This window comes from Mycena indigotica, assembly GCF_014461135.1.
Source record: "Mycena indigotica strain 171206Taipei chromosome Unknown Mind.scaff0001, whole genome shotgun sequence".
Taxonomy (NCBI): Eukaryota; Fungi; Basidiomycota; class Agaricomycetes; order Agaricales; family Mycenaceae; genus Mycena; species Mycena indigotica.
Genome location: NW_023503000.1, coordinates 3285299 through 3307204, shown reverse-complemented (window position 1 = coordinate 3307204; position 21906 = coordinate 3285299). Strand labels below are relative to the sequence as shown.

Below are 21906 nucleotides of genomic sequence, written 5' to 3'. Positions count from 1 at the left end.
TACATAGGTGCAACGAGTTTTGCCGGCTTGAATAAGCTGCTGAGCGTCCGACGCGAGCGGGCGACGTATGCAATAGTGTTGCGGTTGAATAACTCGATGCATGATTGAGGTTGAAAAACAACTGCGGTCACGACATGTGACCGCAGTACCGAACTTTAAACCAAAAACTATTCATGGGGAGTAATTATTCTATGCACATTAGATGGTGAATACTACCATACAATCTACATCGAGATTGGATTAAGCAACGAGAACTGCCCTGTATCGTACTTTGCCCTCCCGTAACAATTGCATTCCCTCCTCAACCCCACTTTTATTGAGAGGAAACCTCTGGATCATCGGCTTGATCTCATTCCTTGCTGCGAAGTCAAGCATGCGCTTGTGAATAGCGCGGCCGGCGACTGCAGACCCTTGGATGGTCAGTCCGCCCATGAGGATAGACATCATAGGGAAGACGAGGTTGGACGAGTCGACAGTAAGGGGGGTAAATCGCGCCTTTAGGCTTCATGAGAGCAAGGAATCTACTTGTGCGTCAGCATGGGGAGGCTATGATAGGAAACAACTAACGGTGCCCAGTCTGGAATAGAGCTGGTTGTTACAAGAAGATGATCCAGTGACTTGACGCCTTCGAACCTCTCAACACCTTTCGTCGCGTAGAACTCTTTAGCTCCAAGGTTAAGCGCTTCTTCGCGTTTGGCATCCGTACTTGAGAAAACGACCACCTCTGCGCCCATTTTCGCCAGGAATTGAACGGCCATGTGTCCTAAGCCACCGAGTGCAATGACCCCAACTCGATCGGTAGGTCGAATGTTGAAGTCTTCAATGACTTGGAAAACTGTTGCGCCACCGCACATGAGAGGAGCAGCATGCTCTGGTGCGAGGCCAGCAGGAACTTTGAATAGATAGGATTCGTCCCAGACTGCATGAGACCCGAAGGAGCCTTGGTGGAAGTTGTTGAGGCCATACATCTCGACGCCTGCTCGACAGTAATTGTCTTGTCCTAGTGAGAAATGAGGCAAAAGAAAAGCTTAGTACATGTTGACAAACCTTTCAGACACTGTTCACAGCGACCACAACTTTTGTGGATGTAACCCCACCCAACCACATCACCAACAGCGAGGTCGAGGACACCTTCACCGATCTGCTCGACAATGCCAACACCTTCGTGGCCTAGTACCATATCGGCGTGTTTACTATTGAAGATGTCAGGAAAACAACAAAGAAACTCGACTCCCACTTACTAGTGTTCGTCAGTGCCGCAAATTCCAGAGTGCGTTATTCGTACTAGCACTTGCGTGCCCGTCGGTGTTGCCAAAACAGATTTGCCTTGCACGATTCCAGTTTCCGAGCCCTTGAAAACGGTTGCTTCAACAGTCATGGCGTTGCTTGGAGGAAAAGAGGCTTGAGTAGCTGCGTTTGTTGTCAATGGCGACTCCTCGAATCATTCCGACTTTTATAGTCTGAGTGCTCGGCTTGCTGATCATGGATGATTTAAGTTTTCCCGGATTACAAGACTTGTCGATGACTAGGTATTGAGCTGAGCGACCGACGACGTATGCGATAGTGATGCGGTTGAGGAAGAACCTAGAAAGAGTTGTCATGTTGTGACGATCCTCTCGGTCGCCTCTCAGTCAGCGCCAATCAGCGCCAGTCAGCAGTTCCCCAAATAGCAACTTGAAAATCCTTGATTCGCCAGCTTTCTGACATGCTTTGTAAGTGACCGAGCTCAGAGACCTGTCTAGATCGCTTTTGACAAAATTCGGGCTGGTCTCGGGAGCTACTCATCCGGTTCCAAGATATCGCAGCGGTTACATTCTTACATTCCGCACCTCAAGTCGTTGAGGACGACACCATGTATTCCAATTTCCAAAGCTTCGCCCACAATTTGTACTGCCAGCCTGCCATGAAAACACTTCATTCATTCTACATAAGTCAGATCACTCCGCTTTTCTCTAATGCTCTTTTCCTGCCGCTCCTCCTGGGATGGTCTTTGTGGGGAATTCACGTCCATTGGAGAGAAAGAGGAGGTAGTGGCATAGGCTTGCTCAGGATCGCTCGAATCCGGATTGACTGCAAAACGGAGAGCACTGACGACAAGCGCTCGTTCTCGCAGCCGCCCATTGCTTGCAAATCCGTTCGGTCTTGTGTCGTTCACCATTTCCGAGGTAGGTATGGTCCCCAAAAATTCTGTGTCGTCCGCCGAAGTACGAGAACTGATAAGCAGCAAAAGTGCTGGTGCGTATGCTCCCTGAGAAAGTGAAATTATGGTTGATGGTATCACAGTAGCAACTTACCGCCAGTTGGATGTTAACCGGTACAAGCAGATCGTTCAGTGTTCCGTGTGGAAGCCGAATCAACTGTGAAATGATTCCAATAACCTTGCAACATTAAGTAGGTACAAGTAATAATGGAAGCCAGTACGTATACTCACTCCGGTCGAACAATATATTGTTCCAGACTCGAGTAATAGCAGCAAGACTTGGTTTACTTTCGTGGTTTTGCGTTTGAATGCGCGCTTAATGGTGTTTCGATGTCGCCACGCCTCGATGCCGATAAGTCCAGTTGCACTGAGGTTGGAGAGCAAGGAGGTGGTCATGTTGGATAGCTGCATTATGTCGATCGCTCGGGTGAGAATGGCATGACTGAGCCACCCCGGCTTGACAATGTCAATGGTGCGCAATGCAATGAGGCCACTGGTGGAAGCTTCCCGGAACAGATCAGCAGGGGTGCAAACACAATATGCTGAACTGCCGCACCAATTGTAAGCAGTAAGAATGTACTGGGAATCGATAGATAAACACGATGACTTCGTCTGCAGATGACCCATGCTCTCCATATGACGATCCCATCGCTGATGACAAACTAGAACATGTGGTTAATATGTCTCCAGAGGCGGGCAAATACAAACGTTGATAAGCACAATTGCGTTCCAGAGCGTGAACGGAACGGAGACTTGGGTAAAGAAAGTTGCCCATTGCGTATTGGCCGGATCGATATAGTTCTGGGTAGCTGCGACAACATCCGCCACCGTATACGCCCAATAAGCCGTGGAAATGCAGTACATGAAGAGACTGAGGGCACACAGAACTCTTGTCGACATTTTTTGAAGTCCCCGCTGTCTATTTTTTGTGCGTTGATTAGCGCGCATAATGAGAGCTCGATACTTACAAGAACAGGCGCGTTGCGAGCAGGATCAGCACAGAGTATCCACCAAAGAAGAAGGTCTGCACGGTCAAGCCGAAATTGTGATACATCATAGCTTGGCCCAATGCAAAACTTGTCCGACCATCTGCCATGTTGCCTGACTTGAATCAAGTTGAATGCCAGTGGATGAGAGACGAAGAGAAGGAAGGCCACCTCGTATGGTGGGTGGTGGTGGGATTTAATACCGCTTGATGACACTTTGGAGGTCAAGAATCACGATTCCTCGGTGCGGCGGTTAAAAAAAAGTCAAGCACGAATGAGCCTGGAAATACGATATCGCAAAGAAGTCTGGTCTTCAGCTTGATCTTTGATTGTGCTTCAGTCCGAGTCAACCAATTTTTCCCAATGAGCATACCATAATCAACTCACTCCTGACTGGGAGCACTCAAACTGCTTGCATAGACATGGTCAGCAATTTTCAGGTTCGATAAGGCTGCCTGCAGCCTAAACGATTCAGAACGATTCGGATTTGCAAAGTACTCGTGTATGACTGACCTCGAAACTCGATTCGTCGAAGCCGGTCGATCATGACAGTTCGGGAGGCAGAGGAAAGCAGATGCGCCACTTGCATTTCCCAGCGTCGTGGAATGGAGAGCTGAAAATAGGCGATCATGCAGAGCAGTGACGTGACTAACTTGAATTGACAATGAATCGGAGTAGGCAAACAGCTGACTAGCATTCAGGATTTCAAGGCTTCGCGCTTCCTAGCCTGTAGTACTAGTCTGAAGAGTAGAACTGAACAGGATGATCATGAGAAGGTTGAATTTCACGCCGCCTGTCACGGTCACCACTGTCACATCAACGAGAAGAGATCTTCTCAATCGCGAAGATCATGATGAAGCAGCCTGAGGCTCCGAGTGGTACTACTGGTAGATGCGCATGAGAGTTGATAGCTGCTGCTTGTGTAAAACAGTACAAAAACACTACAAAGCTGGTGGAGGTTGCGTCGTAAAGAGCAGTAAGCAAACTTTGTCACGTGTTGATGCCATCAAAACGTGAGCCGACCCAGGTTCGAACTGAGGACCGCCTGTGAACAACGCGCGAAAGAAGCAGCGAATGTTAGACAGAAGTGATAAGCCAACTACACCATCGGCCGCTGAAAACGAGCCTAAAAACGCTGGAATCGATGGAGAAAACGACGAGAAAACTCGAGCTCGGCAAGGTTGCGGCAAAAGCGTGACAAGAGTCACTCTGCGTGACGTGACCGACTCTATATCGATCCTCGATTATGCATGCGATTCAGGTGCGTTCCCATTAGCAGCAGCAGCAAACAGTTTGACTCAATTTTCTTACGTGCAGCAACATTACTGGTCTGTCCGGGAGTACCTCAGTCCTGTCAGACTATTCCCAACTCTCCATCGAGAGGTTTCTTACGCTTGCTATAGGTGCTGAAGGAAAGCAAATTCAAAGAGCATGGTCGGATTACTCCAGGTGCGTGTCGCTGTCTGGCTGGATCATTCTCAAATTTAACCGATCTGCAGAAGAGTTTGTGGCTGCCGGCGATTTTTTGGCATACAAGTTCCCTGTGTGGAGTTGGTTCGTTCATCCATTTACTGTCAACTATGCCAATCGAGCCACTGTCTAGGGAGGGCGGCGACTCATCGAAAGGGAAGGACTACCTTCCGAGCGACAAGCAGTACCTTGTTACGCGTGGCGTACCCTGTCTCCGTCGCGCCACTGCTTTAGCCTATACCGATGCTGATGAAGACGCCGAACGCCTACTTTCTTTTGGCGACTCTTCTACTGGCGCAGACGAATGGGTCGAGACACATGCTGGCCGGAAGATCAACACCGACGCAAATAACCCTGGTATGATTGACGATATTCCTGACCTGGATGGGGCACACGACGATGACGGAGGAGTCACACATGGAGTCGGGGCGCTTTCGCTGGGCAGTGGGGCGGCAGATGTGACGCCTGATATTGACGATATTCCGGATATGGAGGAGGAAGGGCTAGAAGAGGAGGATGATGCCGCTGCTGCCCCACCAGCCGTCGAGTCAACGTACGTGACATTATTCTCAATTCTCTCTCTCTTATTTGTTTTTTTCCCGCTAGCCAAATCGAGGTGGCCAACGGCAATCTGCTTCAAGTGCGAACTTACGATGTCATGATCACTTACGACAAATACTACCAAACTCCCCGTATCTGGCTGATTGGGTATGATGAGGTGCGTCGTGGCTATCGCGTGGAATATCGAGTGATTCTGATGTGCCAAAAGAACCGAACACCACTGACTCCGCCGCAAATCTTCCAAGACGTTTCTGCAGACCATGCATTCAAGACCGTCACCATCGAGCCCTTCCCACATTCTTCGTCGTTACAGGCCGCATCGGTTCACCCCTGCAAACACGCCAGCGTGATGAAAAAGGTCATCGAGCGAATGAACAACAGTGTGGTCGAAGAGCAACTTGCCCAGCGCAACAAGTCAGCGGCCAAAGACAAGGACGGAGGCAAGAAGAAGTGGTTCGGACGCAAGACCAGCGGGAGTGGTAAAGACATGGCTCCAACAGAGGAAGAGGAGGTCGAGGGAATGCGAGTGGACTTTTACCTCATCGTTTTCCTCAAGTTCATCGCTTCAATTGTGCCCACTATTGAGGTCGATTCAACCACCTCAATGTGAACAATCGGAATATATACCCACCAACACTCCAAGTTGTATCTGTACAAACTTAGAAACTACGATGTATGCCTTTTTTTTTTGTCAAGAAACCTCCGTCGAGGACTTGGATTTTTTCTTGTCCTTTTTCCGTATTGGGGCTTGGTCGACAACCTCTCCATCCAGATCTTTCTTCCTCTTTGACTTCTTCTGAGTTCCCGTCTCGTTCTCGTCCTGGTTCTTGGGCTTTTCGTCAGCCACAACATCGCTCTGCTTCCCCGCCGCCTCTTGTTGAGCCTTCAACTCTTTCTTCCGTCGCTTCTTCTCCGCTTTTTCGTCTACCGCGGATACGTCTGCGGACGGCTCTGTTGACTTTTGCTTCTTTTGTTTTGATTTCTTTTCGGTGGGCTCAACGACAACAGCAGTAGTCTCAGCCTCTTCGCGTTTCCGCTTTTTAGATGATTTTTTCGAGACATCGGGATCTGCCGCCACCTGCCACCAAAAAAATCAGTTGAGAACATCCAAAAAATAAGATCAAGTTATACCGTCGTTGTTTCCGGCTCCGCTTTCCGTTTCTTGGACTTTTTCGTAGGTTCAGAAGCAGGCTGTGAGTACAGTATTAATGTGGGACTTGGGGAAGCAAGGAAATCATACCGTCGCATCTATAACTGCATCTTCAGCCGCTGATTCGTCGTGTTTCCGTTTCTTGGACGACTTTTTTGTAGGTTGTGATTCGGCCTGCCCGTGAAGTATTAGCGAATCGCGTCATATTGCGAGAAAAACACGGACCACAGTTGAAGGCGCGCTTTCAGCCGCTTTCTCTTTCTTTTCCTTCCGTCTTTCTTCCTTCTCTTTTTTCGACTTCTCTTTCTTCTCCTTCTTGCTTTCTACCTCCACGCTGGCCTGAGCTTTTGGGTCCGCTACAGCTGCTGCGGCGGCTGCCTCTGGTCCAGGCACGGTCACGGGCGACATTCGATTGGGTGTCCCCAACGGGGTTTCGTTCCCGCCTGTCGCAGGCGAGCGATTCCACCTATTGTTATTATTTCCATACCCTCCCCTTCCCCTCCCTCCATACCCGCCCCTGCCGTTGTTGTTTTGCCAGCTGTTGTTGTTGTTGCCATAACCCGCGGTCTGCTTCCAGATCAGCACAAAAGTAAAGATGGACAGGATATATTCACCCTGGGTCCGCGATAGACGCTCTTCTCGTACTTCTCTGCCTCGCTGATGCAGGAAGTATGCCCGCGGAACTCGGCGGGGCTGTGGAACGACTTGGAGCAGTCGATGCAGTCAAAGCCAGAGTAACATTTGTTGTAATGGGCCTCGAGCTTGGGTTTCTTGACCGTGTCTTGGCAGGCATGGCAGCTGGGGAGGAACAAATGAGGCGCGGATGCGTAGACGAGATGTAAGGACCATACGAGAAGGAGACCATAATCGGTCCGGCCAAGAAAAAAAAGTTGGAATGTTTGATGGCTGATCTCGACTTTTCACTTTCGCAGTCACCGCTCCAGGGTGAAGAGAAAAACTCGTGAATGTGATCAGTACGAACAGTACTCTACAGCACAGCTACTATTACAGCCTTAACCCATGATAAGTCAGTTTACTTCCAGTTTCAATCCATCTGCTCCAAATCCAGTCACCCAAACTTGACGACCCAAGTCTCGGCGCACGCTTCCGCTCCTGGCAATAGTCGAACCTCCGTGAACTCCTCCATCCTATCGAGACCCTTGCAGACTGTGTTGCTCCCCAACCAGTCAATGCGCTTCAGCATTGTATCACTATCGCTCTCGATTCGTTTCTTCCACGCCTTCTCGATTGTTTCACGCTGTTTCTTATCCATGACGATGATACCCCACTCCGAGTCTGCGATGTGTTCTTGGAGCTGTCCACCTGATCAATGGCTTTCCTCTCTGTCTTTTTTTGTAACTCACCCCAGCATGGAGGGCGTCCCACACCGCCTCGCACGTTACCGGCGTGCTACTCATGATATCTATGGACCACGGGAAAGCCTTGCTTATCAGCCGTATATGGCTTGCGCTGCTCGCTGTCGCAAACAGCATTCTGTTTGGCGCGTAGATGTGTGCCGGGACATCGGCCCGGGCCTTCTTCCGCACATCGTATCGGATTTGGGTCGTGTCTGATGCCAGCACTGGATTGAGAGTAGGGTACTTCGTGGAGAATCCTGCTCAATATGTCAATTCGGGAGGTATAGAGTGGTCAGAGTGGACAAGTTACCTGCGTTAGTGGCAGTTGGCGGAGCCCAGCCCGCTTGACCCCAATAGCCCGGCTGGGCCGCATACGGCTGCTGGGGAGGGGGACCGAACTGTGGGGGTGGGTAGTAGCCACCCCATGGATTCGCGTTTGGTGTCGCCCAGCCCGGATTCATCGTAGTCGCTACCGGTTCACTTGAGGCAATACCAGAGATGGAGAAAGAACGGAAGAGAGGTCGAAATAGGGCGCCCGAGTCAGACGCCCAAGCGTCTGCCGTGAGAACAGATGACTCTTGCTGACTCTTTCCAGACCAACCGCAAGAACGCGACAAGATGAGATTGGAGAGATAGCGGGCACTGATGACGTGATGGCGAAACGCGCTCATGTGAGGCTTCAAATTTCTTAGACACGTCCAGCTACATGTTCAAAAAGGACTGTCGATCTGAGAGGATATTATTCACAACAGCATCTGGATCCCAAACTGCATCATCGGCATTCCATAAGTGTGAAGCGTGTTTGCAAAGGAATGGCCCATAGACAACAACGCCGAGCTCCAAGGCCGCGGAAGAAGTTGTTGGGTTCAGTTCGCTCTGATCTCCGGCACGGCAATTTTTTTTCCAAGGGTTGTCAGTCGCCGCACGAAAGCTCTAATTGAAGATACTACTAAGTAGTTCGCAATCAAGTCATTATATGGCCAACTTGCATAAAGCAAAAGATAATCAACGTCAGCTCCCAATCCTCAATTGGGCTATTCAGTGGAAGAAGTTTGGCGGCAGTAGCTGATAAGATGCCGTACGAATCTGCCACAAGCAGGGGCTCCTGCTTGTTGCGAAAGAAGAATCGATTTTTCCTGTGGAAAGGCGAGGCGGCCAAGCGACAGGGCACATATAAAAGCATGGGTCATGCATGCTAGAGAACCCCACACCCACCCACGATGCCCATCGATTACACCGTCTACAAAGGCTCAGCAAACGGCGTTGAAGAGGCCACCGTCCATGCTGACGCCCTCACACCTCGTCAGGTCCTCGTCAAGATCACCCATGCGGGAATATGCGGGACCGATGAACACTATAAGCAAGCGCCCATTGGAATGGGCCACGAGGGAGTTGGCACGGTACAGGAAATCGGAAAGGACGTGACCGAATTCAAAGTCGGCGATGTCGTCAGCTGGGGTTTCCTCCACAAAACTTGTGGGCGTTGTGAGCAATGTGCTGCTGGTGAGTGGTCACGTTTCTTGGATTCCTCGACGTTGAAGAGTGTGGATAGGGTACGATGCTTATTGCGTAACCCGAGAAATGTGAGTTGATTGTCGCAGTTGTTGGAAGTGAGCTGAGACAGATCCAGTCATGGCCAAAACGACGGCCACCAAGGCGCTTTTGGCTCACACGCAATCTGGGATGCATCGATCTTGTTCCTTGTTCCGGCTGGGCTTGCGCCAGAAGAGGCTGCACCACTCATGTGTGGTGGCGCCACCGTTTTCGAGACCATCGAAGAGTCAAATATCAGGGCGACTGAACGCGTTGGAGTTGTTGGTGGGTATTATGTTCTCTGCGGTGATTTATCTGACTTGTCGAACAGGCATTGGTGGTCTGGGTCACTTGGCAATCCAATATCTGTCGAAGATGGGTGTGGCCGTCGTCGCGTTCTCCACCACAGAGTCCAAACGGGAGGAAGCACTACAGCTTGGTGCATCGGAGTTTGTCGTAGCGAAAGAAGGCAGCGAAGAGCTCAAAAAAATAGCGCCAGTCAACCACCTGCTCGTCACTAGCAACGTTGTGCCCGACTGGAACCTGTTGAGTCGCTTTTCAGCTCGAAAGCCACACACTCACGATATGCAATCAGATACCTCGGTCTCCTCAAACCACGCGCAACAATCCATCTCCTCACCATCGACTTTGGCTCATTCTCTGTGCCTGCATTCCCGCTGGTCGTCTTCGGTCTGAATCTGAAAGGCTCTGCCATCGCCGGCCGGAAAAACACACAAAAAGCCCTCGACTTTGCTGCTCGTCACGGTGTCAAGCCTGTCGTCCAAAAGTTCCCCATGACCAAAGCTGGAGTGGAGGAGGGTATGGCGAAACTGCGGGAGGGAAAAGTCCGTTATCGTGGCGTGCTAGTTGCTTGATATGTTGATATGTACGAATACATTTGTCGTCGTCGCAGAACACAGAAAGTTGTAAAATCACGAGATCATTTGTTTCTTGACTTCAACGGCCACATTGAGGCATGCTAGTGGATGCTTGCTCGTTGGACTCTTCGCACGTGTGCCAGATGGTACAACTCGCTAGCCCTGCAGCCAACAGATCTGCTGGATAAATACCATGGACTAGTCAAAGGAAGGCAGATTCAGTACGACGAGGACCAGATTCGCGTGGTGATGCAGGTGCTTCCCACTGAAGTACATCGCTATAAAACAATAACAATATGTTTCAGCTCCGCAGACTGCAGCAAGAGCTGGTGGATTACACTCCTATGGTAGCTCCTCGCCTTCTTGAGAATCCTCAAACATCTTCTGCATGGTACTCCGACGAGAGCGCTTCAACGCAATCCGCCATAGTTTCCCTTAAAAGCCATGTCGAAGAACTAGCCAATCTCGAGACGCCCAAGGTCTTCACTCCGTCTCTCAACTGCATTCACCTGACTACTGTTCCAGGGCATGCTATTGACCGGCCCACCGGGTTGTGGGAAGAGTTTTCTGATAGACCTCTGGCTTTCAGGTTTATCCACTCCATACAAGACACGAAAGCACTACAACCAGCTTGTGCTTGAAATATATCGGGGAGTGTGGCAGGAAACGCAACGTCGAATGCAAACTCCATCCACCTACGGAAACAGCGAAAGAAGTACTTGGGATCGGTCAGTCCGCGAGAGATGGCGTCGACTCGTCCGAGCTGGGGGTCTTCCCAAGATATGGCCTCGCATGACGAGTTTGCCTGTGACATCCAACCCGACCATCGCATTTTCTGTCGCCCAAAAGCTAGTTCTTCGCCATTGGCTTCTCGTATTCGACGAAATACAGCTGCTCGATATTTCTAGTGCTACACTTCTTGCAGATGTGCTTTCGTGGTTCTGGCGGATGGGTGGAGTCATTGTAGGAACGTCGAACAAAGTCCCGGATGATATCTACAAGCATGGTGTGCAGAGAGAACGACTCGAGCCTTTTGTTGAGGCTTTGAAGGTCCGCTGTCCTGTGTTGACTATGCGGAGTGAACAAGATTGGCGGAGACGGACTTATCATCCAGCCCAGAAACTTGGGTATTGGTTGCTGGAAGGACAGGAATCCGAGCTCGACAGGCTTCTACAAGGAGAGACGTATAACTCGGGAGAATACGGAAAGACCCTCAACGTTTTCGGAAGAACGCTCGAAATTCCTTGGTCGTCCGGTGGCAAAGCCAAATTCACTTTCAACCAATTATGTAAAGAAACCCTTGGACCTGCAGACTACCTCACCATTGCTGGCAACTTCCACACTATCGCTCTAACACACCTTCCGGCATTGCCGCTCTCAGCCAAAAATCAAGCACGCAGGTTCATATCGTTAATCGACGCACTCTATGAGGCGCGTTGCCGGCTTATTTGTCTCGCAGAAGCGTCTCCTGAAGATATATTTTTCCCCGATGCGCTTTTGGACGAAGAAGCAAGCAACATTGATATTTTGCATGCTGAATCTGTGAGCGAAACCACGGACGGATACCGCCCAAATGTCTCTTCCTATGATGCCCCTTCAATGCAACATCCACATAAAATTTCAGAGGAGACAAATTCGTCATTGTCTCTTGAAACACTCTCGATTTTCTCCGGTTCGCCCCCCAACTTTTTGCTCGTCCTTATTTCTGATGATATCAATATAGGTCAAGAAGAGCAATTTGCCTTCAAACGTGCTCTTTCGCGCTTGATCGAGATGACTGGTGCAGAATATTGGCGTTCTGCGCAATGGTCACCGTTGGCTGTCACGGATCGCGCTTGGGAGGGACGTGGTCACGGATCGACACCAGCAAGAAATCGGTCATCAACAGCCATACAAAACGACGATGATTTTGCCTCGGAAGCAAATTATGCAGATGTCGCGGCAAGTAGATTGATGCGGCCCGAAGCTCCTCGATTGAAGGAGGAGCATATGTGGGGTGTTCGGGACGACTGGGGTGATGGTGCGAAGAGTTGGGGTAGAGGAGTCAAGGCGTATGAGCGAAAGCAACAGTAAAGGTTTCTTTCCTCTTTCGCGCGCCATAATATAGGCCAAGTTATTTTGAGTTGCCAACAGCACGCATGGAAGGCATCATGGGACTAAGAATAGCGTCTCTTTAAGAGCAAAGCATCTTCTGCCTCTCCTGATGCTCGTCTGCTAGAACCACAATGGCCAGCGACCTCTCGTGGGCTGCTCAAGGTCAACATACTTTGTACATTGACTACACGATGCTTTTGGGGAGCTTGACGTTTGGTGAATATCCATTTTGTCCTTTCTGTTGTGTGTTGATGTTTCCCCCTCAGGTGGATATACTGCCCTAATCTCCGTTTCAACACACATTCTTCTCCGACGAGGCCTCAGAAGCACGTCTTCAAAGGTCCTCTTTTGGCTCGGAATATTCATTATCTTCCCTCTGCGCTTCATACTTGTTTTTTGTTAACGGTACTTACCCACCTGGCAGGCGCCATCGACAAGCTGTCAAGGCAGCACTCGGAGGAAAGACCAAAGCCATGAAAGCTCTTCTACTGCTTTTCGAATCTGGCCTGATATATTCCTTCCTTGTGGTGAGCTCCTCCTCTTCAAAGTTTGGCAAGCAATTGCAACTTGTTTTCGGAAGATATTCGCCGTAGCAGCCCAGTTTGTGCGTTTACCCTACGGAACGCTCTGCGATTTGTGCCTTCCTATCCTCGTACATCTTGCGGTACGTGGACCGGAATGAATTACCATCCTCTGAATGTGATTCTTGCTAGGGAGCATACGCGCGGCATTATTGCTTGTCCTTGGGTCAAACAAACAGGGAGGTGATTCGGAGATGGTGCTTGGGTCGATGCGTTTACCAGTGTCAATGTCCGTCACGGTAGCTGTTGTGTCTGAAGCAGAGGCCATGGCGCCTGGCAATGTTGAGAATTAAAGCTATTGGATGTTTAACTGCGAAATGAAATTGATGCAGTCTTGATGTCCCATCGTGATGGCCTTCAATCTTCTCTAGTGATTTACCCATAGAATCAGCTTGAAGGGTCCTAGATCAATGATCCAAATCGTATCCGACTCGTCCCGGTATCAACTCCACCGGGCGATGCAGATAAGAACACTGCGCTACTACCTATTGGCCTCTCCATATACCCTGTCTGTGCTATAGTTATCCTTCTGTAACACACTCAGAGTTCTTTGACAGATATCGACGCCACCCAACTTGAAGAGACGATATTAAGGCTCACTGCCCCCCCGACTATGGCCGGCATTCCTCTTTCTTCTCCCCATCCTCTTTGGTGTTGTTCTTCTTCGAGTAGCGCACCATGGCTTCGACGCGCACCGCGTTTCAGCTCGGGCAGGCCATGATGTACCATAATTTTGGATTGACTGTGCAAACCTTTTTCTTTGGCGGGTACTCTGTTTTGATTTTGCTTGCGACACGGCTCTTCTTGTGAGTATTGCCCCATGGACGAACCTGCTTACCGACAAATATCAGACAACGCGGCCTCAAGACGCTGTCGACGAGGGTTCTGCTTGCCCTCAGTCTCTTCATGTACATTGTCTCTACTGCGTTCTGGGCTTATACGGTCGCGGACGTCGTTGCTGCTACCCAGAACTACATCGATCCGACAAACGTCCAATGGGCCAACTTCTTCACCCAAGTTTCCGTTCCGTTCACACTTTGGAATGCGATTGTTCTTGTCAACGTCCGTCTTTCATTCACCTCCTCTCTCGCCGCATGCTGAAATTCATCCTAGTTCGTCGTCAGCGACGGGATTGTCATATGGAGGGCATGGGTGATTTGCAGGAGAAGTCATCGTGTCTATCTCTTGATTCCGACTGCGTTCTTGCTTTTGACTGCTGGTGAGTTATTCTACGATCCTCGACGCATCATACTCATATGCATCACAAAGCTTCCACCAGTGGCCTCATTTCACTCAGAGCAATTGACATCGTCAAGCCAGGATGGATTAGTCGAAAGCCTTTCACTCGGGCAATCGATGTCATGCAGCTGTCGAACATGACCACTTCTCTTCTATCTAATCTCACTGCAACGGGCCTGATTGGCATTGAAGCATGGCGACACCGCAAGACGATCAGGCGCGCCTTCCAACGAAAGACTACGAAAGTCAACCAAGTCCTATTATTGTTGCTCGAATCTGGGACTCTATACTGTTCGACTGGGGTAAGAGTAGTCGGTTTTCCGCGATCTACTTCCTGAATATAAGACAAAAGGTCATTGGCATCATATCACAGTTGATTCGTCTTCCCCATGGAACTTTGAACGATCTGCTTGTTCCGGTCAACATTCAACTTGCTGTCAGTCTTTTTTCCGACTTGGGTTGTTCGCATCCTAATGTGTCTTTAGGGAGCTTACGCACCCGCATTACTACTGCTGATCAGCAGTCATAGTACTGCTGACGAAACAGAGTTCCTGGGGACTTCCATTGCGGTGAACGTTGTCACCCATCCAGGCCCACGAAATGATGTGAGTGTTGTTGGGCGGCGCCGAGAGAGACCGCCAGTGCTGAGTGCAATTCATTTTGCAGTCGGCACTGGCTCAGAGGGGCTGGGGCTCCATGAAACGTTCTCGACGTTTTCGCTGTCCGATGATGGCTCTCCGAGGCATAGTCCTTCGCGAGCATTGTCTGGCAATGAGGAGAAGGTGACCAAGCCACCGGGTGACTTGCATTATGTATAACCATATCACTTGTACTTTTCTGTATCGACTTTGGGAGAGTCACCAGGACTGTTGTTGGTGGTGGTGCCTTTTCCAACTTGAAAGATGCATATCCGAATCAGGCTTCATTGATAATGATGCTCTGCTACCAAGCTGGCTCAGGAGGGGGTGCTGATAAGGCGGAAGCGTCTGAGTTGCAGGTGACGGGAGAAGAGCAGGATGCTTATTCGGGGCAGCAGGTGTTGGTGGAGGCACAGACGCAGAGGATGCGATAACGCGCGGGCTCGGGGAGCTGACACTCGGAGAATTTAGAAGGGATAGAATGGACGAGCAGGATGCTGGCTCTCAGCTCGCTGTCAGCAGAAGCTAGTGAGAGGGAGGACATAACGAGTCAGGTTTCTCTTGGTCTTCCTCTATCGTTGGAAGCTCACGGTTAGAGTTTAGGGGCTCGTGACACAAAGTCAGCAAGTTGGAAGAACATGTTGTCGAACAGTTGAGTTACAGTGTTGTTCAACCTTCTCAGCAGTGTCAACACCCTTGCGCTCAATTGATGGCACGAGTCTATCAGAATCGCCGGAAATCCGACTTGACCACCTTGGTTACTAACTTACTGGTTGCTAGAAGTCGTACGCGGTGATATGGGCTGACGAGTAGGAAGGGAAACCGTGTCCATAGGCAGTGGCCGGAATCTAGCGGCGGATAGTTGTTGTAATTTCTTGCGGGCAGTCCGGTCTTGTTTCCTGTGCTCACGGAACACAGAGGCTGCTGGGTTGGCAGGAGTGGGGGTGCAAGGACAGAATGCATGACGGTTGTTTCTTGCTCGACGGGATTGGCGGTTGGATGGACGCGGGTGGCAAGAATCAAGACCTGGATTGCCAGTGCGTTCAGAGTAAGTGTGAAATATTGAATTCAAGGGAGATAGCGAGTCACGTTTTGCATCTTACCTCTTGCAACCATCATCTCGGCGCACTGCGTCTAATAAGTACTCAGGAATTCAACAAATGTCAGCTTCGGGATGCATACCACCAACGTGAAATACGCAGTAGGTCTTGTTCGACCTGACTTAGACTATCTTTACTGGAGACGATTCCCGTCCACCAGTGGCGAACTTCGTCAGTTATTTCCGCAGTGATGTCAGTACACCTTGCTGGCGAGCCCACTGGCAAGGCCCGCGGCTCACCAAGATTCGGGAATTGTATCTAGATCAGCACCCATGGCTGTTTCCCATCCAATGCAGTACAATAATACCGTGACTTTAAGAGCTTGGTCCGCTCTTGGTTGCCATTGCGCGCCGCCGTGCCTGCCTACCACCTTCATCTGCTTCCTGGTCGAAGCTCTAGTTCTTTTGCACTTGTTTATGCCCACTTCAGCTGCTCAAATTCGCGATGGCCAAACAGTCCTCTATTATGCGGTGACGCTGATACCGCAAACCTTATGCTTGGGTACGAGGCTGATTTCATGATTTCAGCTCCTTTTCTGACGCTGGAAGGTGGATATACTGCATTAATTGTGTTTTCATCAAGGGCCCTCTTGTAAGGCCAGCTCTCTTCGTGAATTGACGAGCTAATCCGCACTGCAGGAAGCGTGGGTTGAATACTCAGGCGACAAAAACACTCTTTTGGCTCAGCATCTTCATGTACACCATGTCGCTCGCTTATTGGTCGTTCTCGGTCATCGACTTTGTTGCTCGAATGCAGTTCTTCATTGACCCTGAGAACCCGACGTATGCTAGCCTTTTCAACGGAGTTGCAATACCGTTCAATCTTTTCAACGCGCTTGTGCTCATTAACGTGTGTTCATAATCACCAAGCTGACATCAACGCTGAAATCCCCTACTAGTTTTCGATCACAGACGGCATCGTTGTTTGGAGAGCGTCCGTTATCTGTCCCCGAACACAACTGCATCGGAGACTCCTCTGGATTCCCACGCTGTTCCTGCTGCTCACTACTGGTATGTTGCGCAATGGATGTTCAACGAAAGCTGACTGAAGTCGTAGTTTTTGCATCCATCCTCATCGTTTTGAGATTCATCGCGATGTTCTCTACCGAGTTGGTACACCGACCTTTCTTCACTCCTATGGTCGACACGTTGCAATTTTTCTCCGTCATCACCTCACTGTTCTCCAACCTCAGTGCGACAACTCTCATTGGTGCAACCGCTTGGTAGGCATGTGCGTGAGATTAGTTTTAATCGCTCATATTTACCAACAGGCGGCATCGTCAGCGAATAAGATTCGCTTTTCACCAGAGGTCAAAAGCAGAGCACACTCTTATGCTCTTACTTGAATCCGGGTTATTGTATTGTGCTACCGCGGTATGTTGCTTTTTCGCATTCTGCTCTAGCCTTGACCTGGCCCCAGGTGTTTGTTGTTGCCGCCCTGTTCATCCGGCTCCCTCACGGAACCCTCGGCGATATCTACTTGCCAGTCACAGTTCAACTCGCGGTTTGTGTTTGGCCTGTTGTTGAGTGAATGCTGAGCGAACGAAAAACAGGGGGCCTACGCGCCAGCGATATCGCTTCTGATTCTGAGGAATAGAACCTTGAACGAGACAGAGTTTCTCGGCACGGAAACCAAGCTGAATGTCGACGCGGAAGCAAGAGGCCAATTCAGTGGTCCAATCCAGTTCGCCAACTTGAATTCAAGCTCAATTGCGACGTCGAGCAGTCCATCGTAAATCTGTGCCGTAGCAAAGAAGAGTTGGCCAGCAGTGTAAAATCTGTACATTAGACACAAGGACACATAATCATATACGGCCCTGTAACACCAGAAAGTGACTTGATTCCCGTGCAAACACTTGGTGGTTGCACAACACACGTTGTCACGACGTGACCATTCTCACTTTCCATGTCTCAAGTTTGGAACCTCCAGCGCTCCAACAATGACCCCAACTGCAGACCCTAGTATGTTCTCTGTGACATAAAAGGCCTCCAGGCGGGATCGGCAGCAAAATCAGGGACTCTCAACAACCCAACAAAAACGATGTCTGTCGAAGCAACCGTCTTCAGAGGCTCGCGAGACGAAGGAATTGTACAGGGTACGACTGTTTTGGAAGCACCGACCGGAGCCCAGGTGCTGGTTCGAATAACGCATTCTGGTATCTGCGGTACGGATGAGCACTAGTGAGTGCTCCTTGGATTTATGGTGTTTTCCTGACATTTGCGACAGCAAACACAAGAATATGGTGCTCGGCCACGAAGGCGTCGGTATTGTTGAGCAAATAGGGCAAGGTGTCCTTGAACTTGCGGTCGGCGATGTGGTGGGCTGGGGTTTCATCCACAAAACGTGCGGTCGTTGTGAACAGTGTCTTACAGGTTTTTTTTCTCTGCCGTTTTAGTTATTCTCCCTACTAATCCAATATCCCACTAGGGCAAGACAACTACTGTAGAGCCGGTGTCGAGATGTATGGCCGGAGCAACTTCCACCAAGGCTCTTTTGGCTCGCACGCAGTCTGGGACGAATCGTACGTGTTCAAAGTCCCCGCCGGTCTTGCCCCGGAATATGCTGCGCCGCTTATGTGTGGTGGCGCAACGGTGTTCCAGGTCATCGAGGACTTCAACATCCGACCTACCGATCGAGTGGGAGTTATTGCGCTCGGTGGTCTGGGCCATATGGCCGTTCAATTCCTGGCCAAGATGGGGGCAGACGTCGTCGTTTTCTCGAGCACGGATGCCAAACGCGAAGAAGCATTTGGGCTGGGGGCCAAGGAGTTCTATGCGACGAAAGGTGTGGAGAAGTTCGAGGGAATGAAGCCGTTGGACCATCTCCTGGTAACAACCAGCTTCATTCCAGACTGGAAACCGTCAGTCATTTCTCATTTAGACTACAGCCTCTTTTCACGCTTAACAGATATATTGCCATCATGAAGCCCAAAGGTGCAATATACCCGCTCACAGTCGACTCCTCCAATCTCGTCTTGCCTATGATCCCCGTCCTCATGGGCGGATTGACCATACAAGGCTCTCTCGTCGCTGGCCGGGCTATCCACAAACGAATGCTCGATTTTGCTGCACGGAACGACATCAGACCAATGATCCAGAAGTTCCCTTTCACCAAGGCTGGGATTGAGGAGGGAATGCAAATGTTGCGGGAGGGAAAGGTTCGGTACAGAGCAGTCCTTGTTGCCTATAAGGCAGCTCTTTAAAAAAAAATATATAAACGACTCACCGGTTCGGCAATCTCTATACCCGAATCTTGAAAAAATGGGATCATTGGCGCATGTCTATATGTGGACGTATCTCCGTATGGACATGCGCCATAGCCAATGAAAATCAAAGAAGATAAGATGCTGATAAGATTTGAGTTGTTGATGGATTATCAATTATAGAAAATACACATTATTACAACAAAGTAACCCCACAAGAGACCTATGTATCGCCAACCCACCGAAACATGCAATCGTTGGGACGACTCGTCACCAATTCACCAGCGCCAGCCGCCCTTCATCGAGGCTTATTCCCGAAACCAGCTCATCTCAGTGAAGAAGCAGTGCTGCAGATGCTTCTCCCCCAAGCGATCCCATGGAATCAGAGAAATAGCGACAACGTTGGGTGACACACGCGCCGCCCATTTGTAACAGCCCACAAGGGCGGAAACGTCCGGTGCATGTCATCGCTCCCCGAAAAGCGGTCTCAGGACAACAATCCAAAGCAAGCAAGAGCACAGCACAGATGTGGGATGACAATGATGGAACACATCATTGGCGGCACTCGCCCCACATTTGTGCTGTGCTGTCAAGCCACCCCAGAAAGAGCTCGAAACCAATCGTGGAGCGGCGCAACAACGCGCGATAGTCTCAATGTCTACCAAACACTGCAAAGCTGCTCCTCTCGGGCCACAAGGGGTGCAGAACTTGTCCCCCAAGAGCAGCAGCATCACATTGTTTGGGACATCGAGATTTCGTTTGTCGTGCGGTCGTGGGTTTCCGTGACGGGCCACATATTGTTGGGTAACTGCAAATGCACATATTAGAAAAAAGAAATTAGGATACTTACCCCCCTCGTCCCTGGCCCTAATCGCGGCGTTGGGAGTCCTGCGCCCATCCCGATGCGCAATACCGTTGGCCTCCAGAGGGGTCGGTGAGTAACACGTGCTTGAGCGGCGGTGGAATGGTGAGAGGCGGGAGCGACTGCTTAGAGGCAGCGTGGGTGGCCGGGAGGCTAACACAGCTAAGTCAACAGAGGAATAGAGTAAGAAAAGAAGCGCACGACGAGGGGGGCGTGCTCTCCGGTGACGTCAGGTCCGTAGAAGCCGACGACGACACGTCATCTGAGTCAGATTCCGAGGATTCCGACAAGAGATCGGCAAGAGAAGGGAATCCGTCCGTGTTGGGAAGCCTGACGATATGGTTCAGGGACGAGTTACATAATGACATATAAAGAGGCTTACACCGAGGGCGGATCGTCCGAGAAGTCCCGCAGGAGCTCAGCCAGCGGAGGCAACGAGTCGGTATTGGGAAGCCTAGCATTTGAATCAGTATTGAGAACCCTGTTGAATTGAAGAGACATACGACGGGATGGACTCCAGACCAACTAGTTGGGAGAAAAACGATGAAGGCACGACTGTGTCGGGTGGAGGCCTATCGAATGTTGAGTTAGTGCTGTTGGAGGTAACGAGGTAAAAGGTGCATACGAAGGAAGTCGCGGGGTCGTAGTAAATTTTGGTCCGGGCGTTGGCCAGATGAATACTCGCGAGTCGAGAAGGCTGAGCAGAGATAAGTCAAGAGAATTGGCGACAACAATGTACTCACGGCAACAACGGCGTTGCGGGCTGGGGATCGACAGATCGCCGAAGCGCCTCCAAGGAAGCAGATGCATAAATGTCACGAGTACGAAGAGGCGGCAGCAGGGGCGAGGCTGTGTGCGGAGTTGAGACCTCTATCTCCGGTAAACTCTCCAAAGCTTGCCCAAGTGAGGGCAGCAACTGGCGAGGGACGGTCTTGCGTATGAGTGATGGTGGGAGAGACGAAGAATCGCAGCCTACAACAATACGATCAGGAGCTCAACCAAGTCTTGGGATAAATACTCACTCTTGGTCATCCCCAATGCCGCAAGGACAACATCTGCCGAAGACTGTGGCCCGACCATGGAAGCAATGGAGAAAACTTCGATGGGCAGCACCATTTCACGCATGCAGGCTAGGGATGGGCGGAGAATGGGCGAAATGGAGAAACACCTTCTAAAGAAACTCGCTGCGACAGGCGACAGCAGATGCTCGTCCTGAAGAAAGGTGTCAGGGTCGACACGAAAAGCTGCGTAGCGGGGGTCGTCCATGTGTGCACGAGTCCAGGGCACTTCTCCGGTGATGAGAACAAAGAGAAGAACTGCAAGAGCCCACAGGTCAGCACCCTGAGCGGAGTGGGACAGAGCCAGTCCGCTGGTCGCCTCAGGAGTCAGATAGGCAGCCTCTCCTCGACCAAGACATGCGTTTGGCTCCTCCGTGGCAAGACCAAAGTCAGTCAGTCGGATATTGAGGCCGTTTGTGTCACATAGGACATTTGCCGGGCGGATATCACAGTGAAAGACTTGCGCGGAGTGACAGGCCTCAATTGCGTCAAGAAGTTCGCAGAAAGAGCGGTTGATGACCATGAATCGGTCGGAGAAGTGGTTGATATCGAGGATTAGACGCTCGAAATTTGTTGGGACAAACTCGAGCACCAGAAAAACGAGCTCGTCGTTGGTACCAGGTGCCTCGGTGAAAACACGAGAGAAAGATGCGACACCAGGCAGGTCGGCAACACGGGCATGTAAATAAATCTCGCTTCGCAACTCCTCGAATCTCTCGGCGTCAGAATCGACTCGGCGCATGCACTTGATGGCGCATGGTGGCAGGTCGGGATCGGTGATTGATACAGCCTTATAGACTCTGGAGAACCTCCCGATGTCGAGGAGCTCGGTTAAGCGAAAGAAACCGTCGTCAACAATGGCGCCGACAAGGTCAGGTAGGTCCGCAGAGAGTGAGCAAGTTGAACGCATTGCAGGTGATGTGTTTTGTGAAAAATTAGAGGGTTTGGGCGAAGAAGTGGACCGGAAGCACAAAAACTCAATTAGCCGTTCGAGTT

At 50.5% G+C, this 21906-nt stretch overlaps 9 protein-coding genes across 9 annotated transcripts; 5 read left to right on the top strand and 4 right to left on the bottom strand.

Moving 5' to 3' along the window:
• Positions 1–367: 367 nt before the first annotated feature.
• MIND_00095700 (NAD(P)-dependent alcohol dehydrogenase protein) lies at positions 368–1378 on the bottom strand (the record flags this gene model as incomplete). The annotated part of the gene is made up of 4 exons (XM_037357909.1): positions 368–521; positions 568–1000; positions 1048–1193; positions 1242–1378. 4 exons carry the CDS (start codon positions 1376–1378, stop codon positions 368–370), a joined length of 870 nt encoding a protein of 289 aa, XP_037225819.1.
• Positions 1379–1918: 540 nt separating this feature from the next.
• On the bottom strand, positions 1919–3296 carry MIND_00095600 (uncharacterized protein; the record flags this gene model as incomplete). Its single annotated transcript, XM_037357908.1, has 6 exons — positions 1919–2248; positions 2295–2378; positions 2432–2703; positions 2757–2862; positions 2909–3119; positions 3169–3296. The coding sequence occupies 6 exons, from the start codon at positions 3294–3296 to the stop codon at positions 1919–1921; spliced, it is 1131 nt and encodes a 376-aa protein (XP_037225818.1).
• A 1118-nt stretch (positions 3297–4414) lies between these two features.
• Positions 4415–5827, top strand: MIND_00095500 (Autophagy-related protein 3; the record flags this gene model as incomplete). The annotated part of the gene is made up of 7 exons (XM_037357907.1): positions 4415–4447; positions 4504–4539; positions 4590–4635; positions 4686–4740; positions 4790–5209; positions 5263–5374; positions 5426–5827. Exons 1-7 carry the CDS (start codon positions 4433–4435, stop codon positions 5825–5827), a joined length of 1086 nt encoding a protein of 361 aa, XP_037225817.1. The 5' UTR covers positions 4415–4432.
• Positions 5828–5908: 81 nt separating this feature from the next.
• Positions 5909–8396, bottom strand: MIND_00095400 (C2H2-type domain-containing protein; the record flags this gene model as incomplete). Its single annotated transcript, XM_037357906.1, has 9 exons — positions 5909–6295; positions 6349–6408; positions 6458–6541; positions 6593–6833; positions 6879–6934; positions 6982–7165; positions 7471–7682; positions 7732–7982; positions 8036–8396. The coding sequence occupies 9 exons, from the start codon at positions 8394–8396 to the stop codon at positions 5909–5911; spliced, it is 1836 nt and encodes a 611-aa protein (XP_037225816.1).
• Positions 8397–8945: 549 nt separating this feature from the next.
• MIND_00095300 (Mitochondrial ATPase) lies at positions 8946–12209 on the top strand (the record flags this gene model as incomplete). Its single annotated transcript, XM_037357905.1, has 9 exons — positions 8946–9228; positions 9278–9308; positions 9356–9543; positions 9590–9803; positions 9854–10103; positions 10242–10391; positions 10442–10615; positions 10662–11808; positions 11860–12209. 9 exons carry the CDS (start codon positions 8946–8948, stop codon positions 12207–12209), a joined length of 2787 nt encoding a protein of 928 aa, XP_037225815.1.
• Positions 12210–13489: 1280 nt separating this feature from the next.
• MIND_00095200 (uncharacterized protein) lies at positions 13490–14868 on the top strand (the record flags this gene model as incomplete). The annotated part of the gene is made up of 6 exons (XM_037357904.1): positions 13490–13617; positions 13663–13873; positions 13925–14030; positions 14081–14352; positions 14403–14486; positions 14536–14868. The coding sequence occupies 6 exons, from the start codon at positions 13490–13492 to the stop codon at positions 14866–14868; spliced, it is 1134 nt and encodes a 377-aa protein (XP_037225814.1).
• A 1291-nt stretch (positions 14869–16159) lies between these two features.
• On the top strand, positions 16160–17523 carry MIND_00095100 (uncharacterized protein; the record flags this gene model as incomplete). Its single annotated transcript, XM_037357903.1, has 8 exons — positions 16160–16289; positions 16337–16379; positions 16427–16637; positions 16687–16798; positions 16845–17010; positions 17059–17161; positions 17208–17291; positions 17341–17523. Exons 1-8 carry the CDS (start codon positions 16205–16207, stop codon positions 17521–17523), a joined length of 987 nt encoding a protein of 328 aa, XP_037225813.1. The 5' UTR covers positions 16160–16204.
• Positions 17524–17727: 204 nt separating this feature from the next.
• Positions 17728–18990, top strand: MIND_00095000 (NAD(P)-dependent alcohol dehydrogenase protein; the record flags this gene model as incomplete). The annotated part of the gene is made up of 5 exons (XM_037357902.1): positions 17728–17749; positions 17803–17968; positions 18015–18160; positions 18216–18648; positions 18696–18990. The coding sequence occupies 5 exons, from the start codon at positions 17728–17730 to the stop codon at positions 18988–18990; spliced, it is 1062 nt and encodes a 353-aa protein (XP_037225812.1).
• Positions 18991–19857: 867 nt separating this feature from the next.
• Positions 19858–21820, bottom strand: MIND_00094900 (Protein kinase domain-containing protein; the record flags this gene model as incomplete). Its single annotated transcript, XM_037357901.1, has 7 exons — positions 19858–20005; positions 20054–20182; positions 20235–20306; positions 20356–20424; positions 20478–20549; positions 20596–20824; positions 20875–21820. The coding sequence occupies 7 exons, from the start codon at positions 21818–21820 to the stop codon at positions 19858–19860; spliced, it is 1665 nt and encodes a 554-aa protein (XP_037225811.1).
• Between the last annotated feature and the right edge of the window lie 86 nt (positions 21821–21906).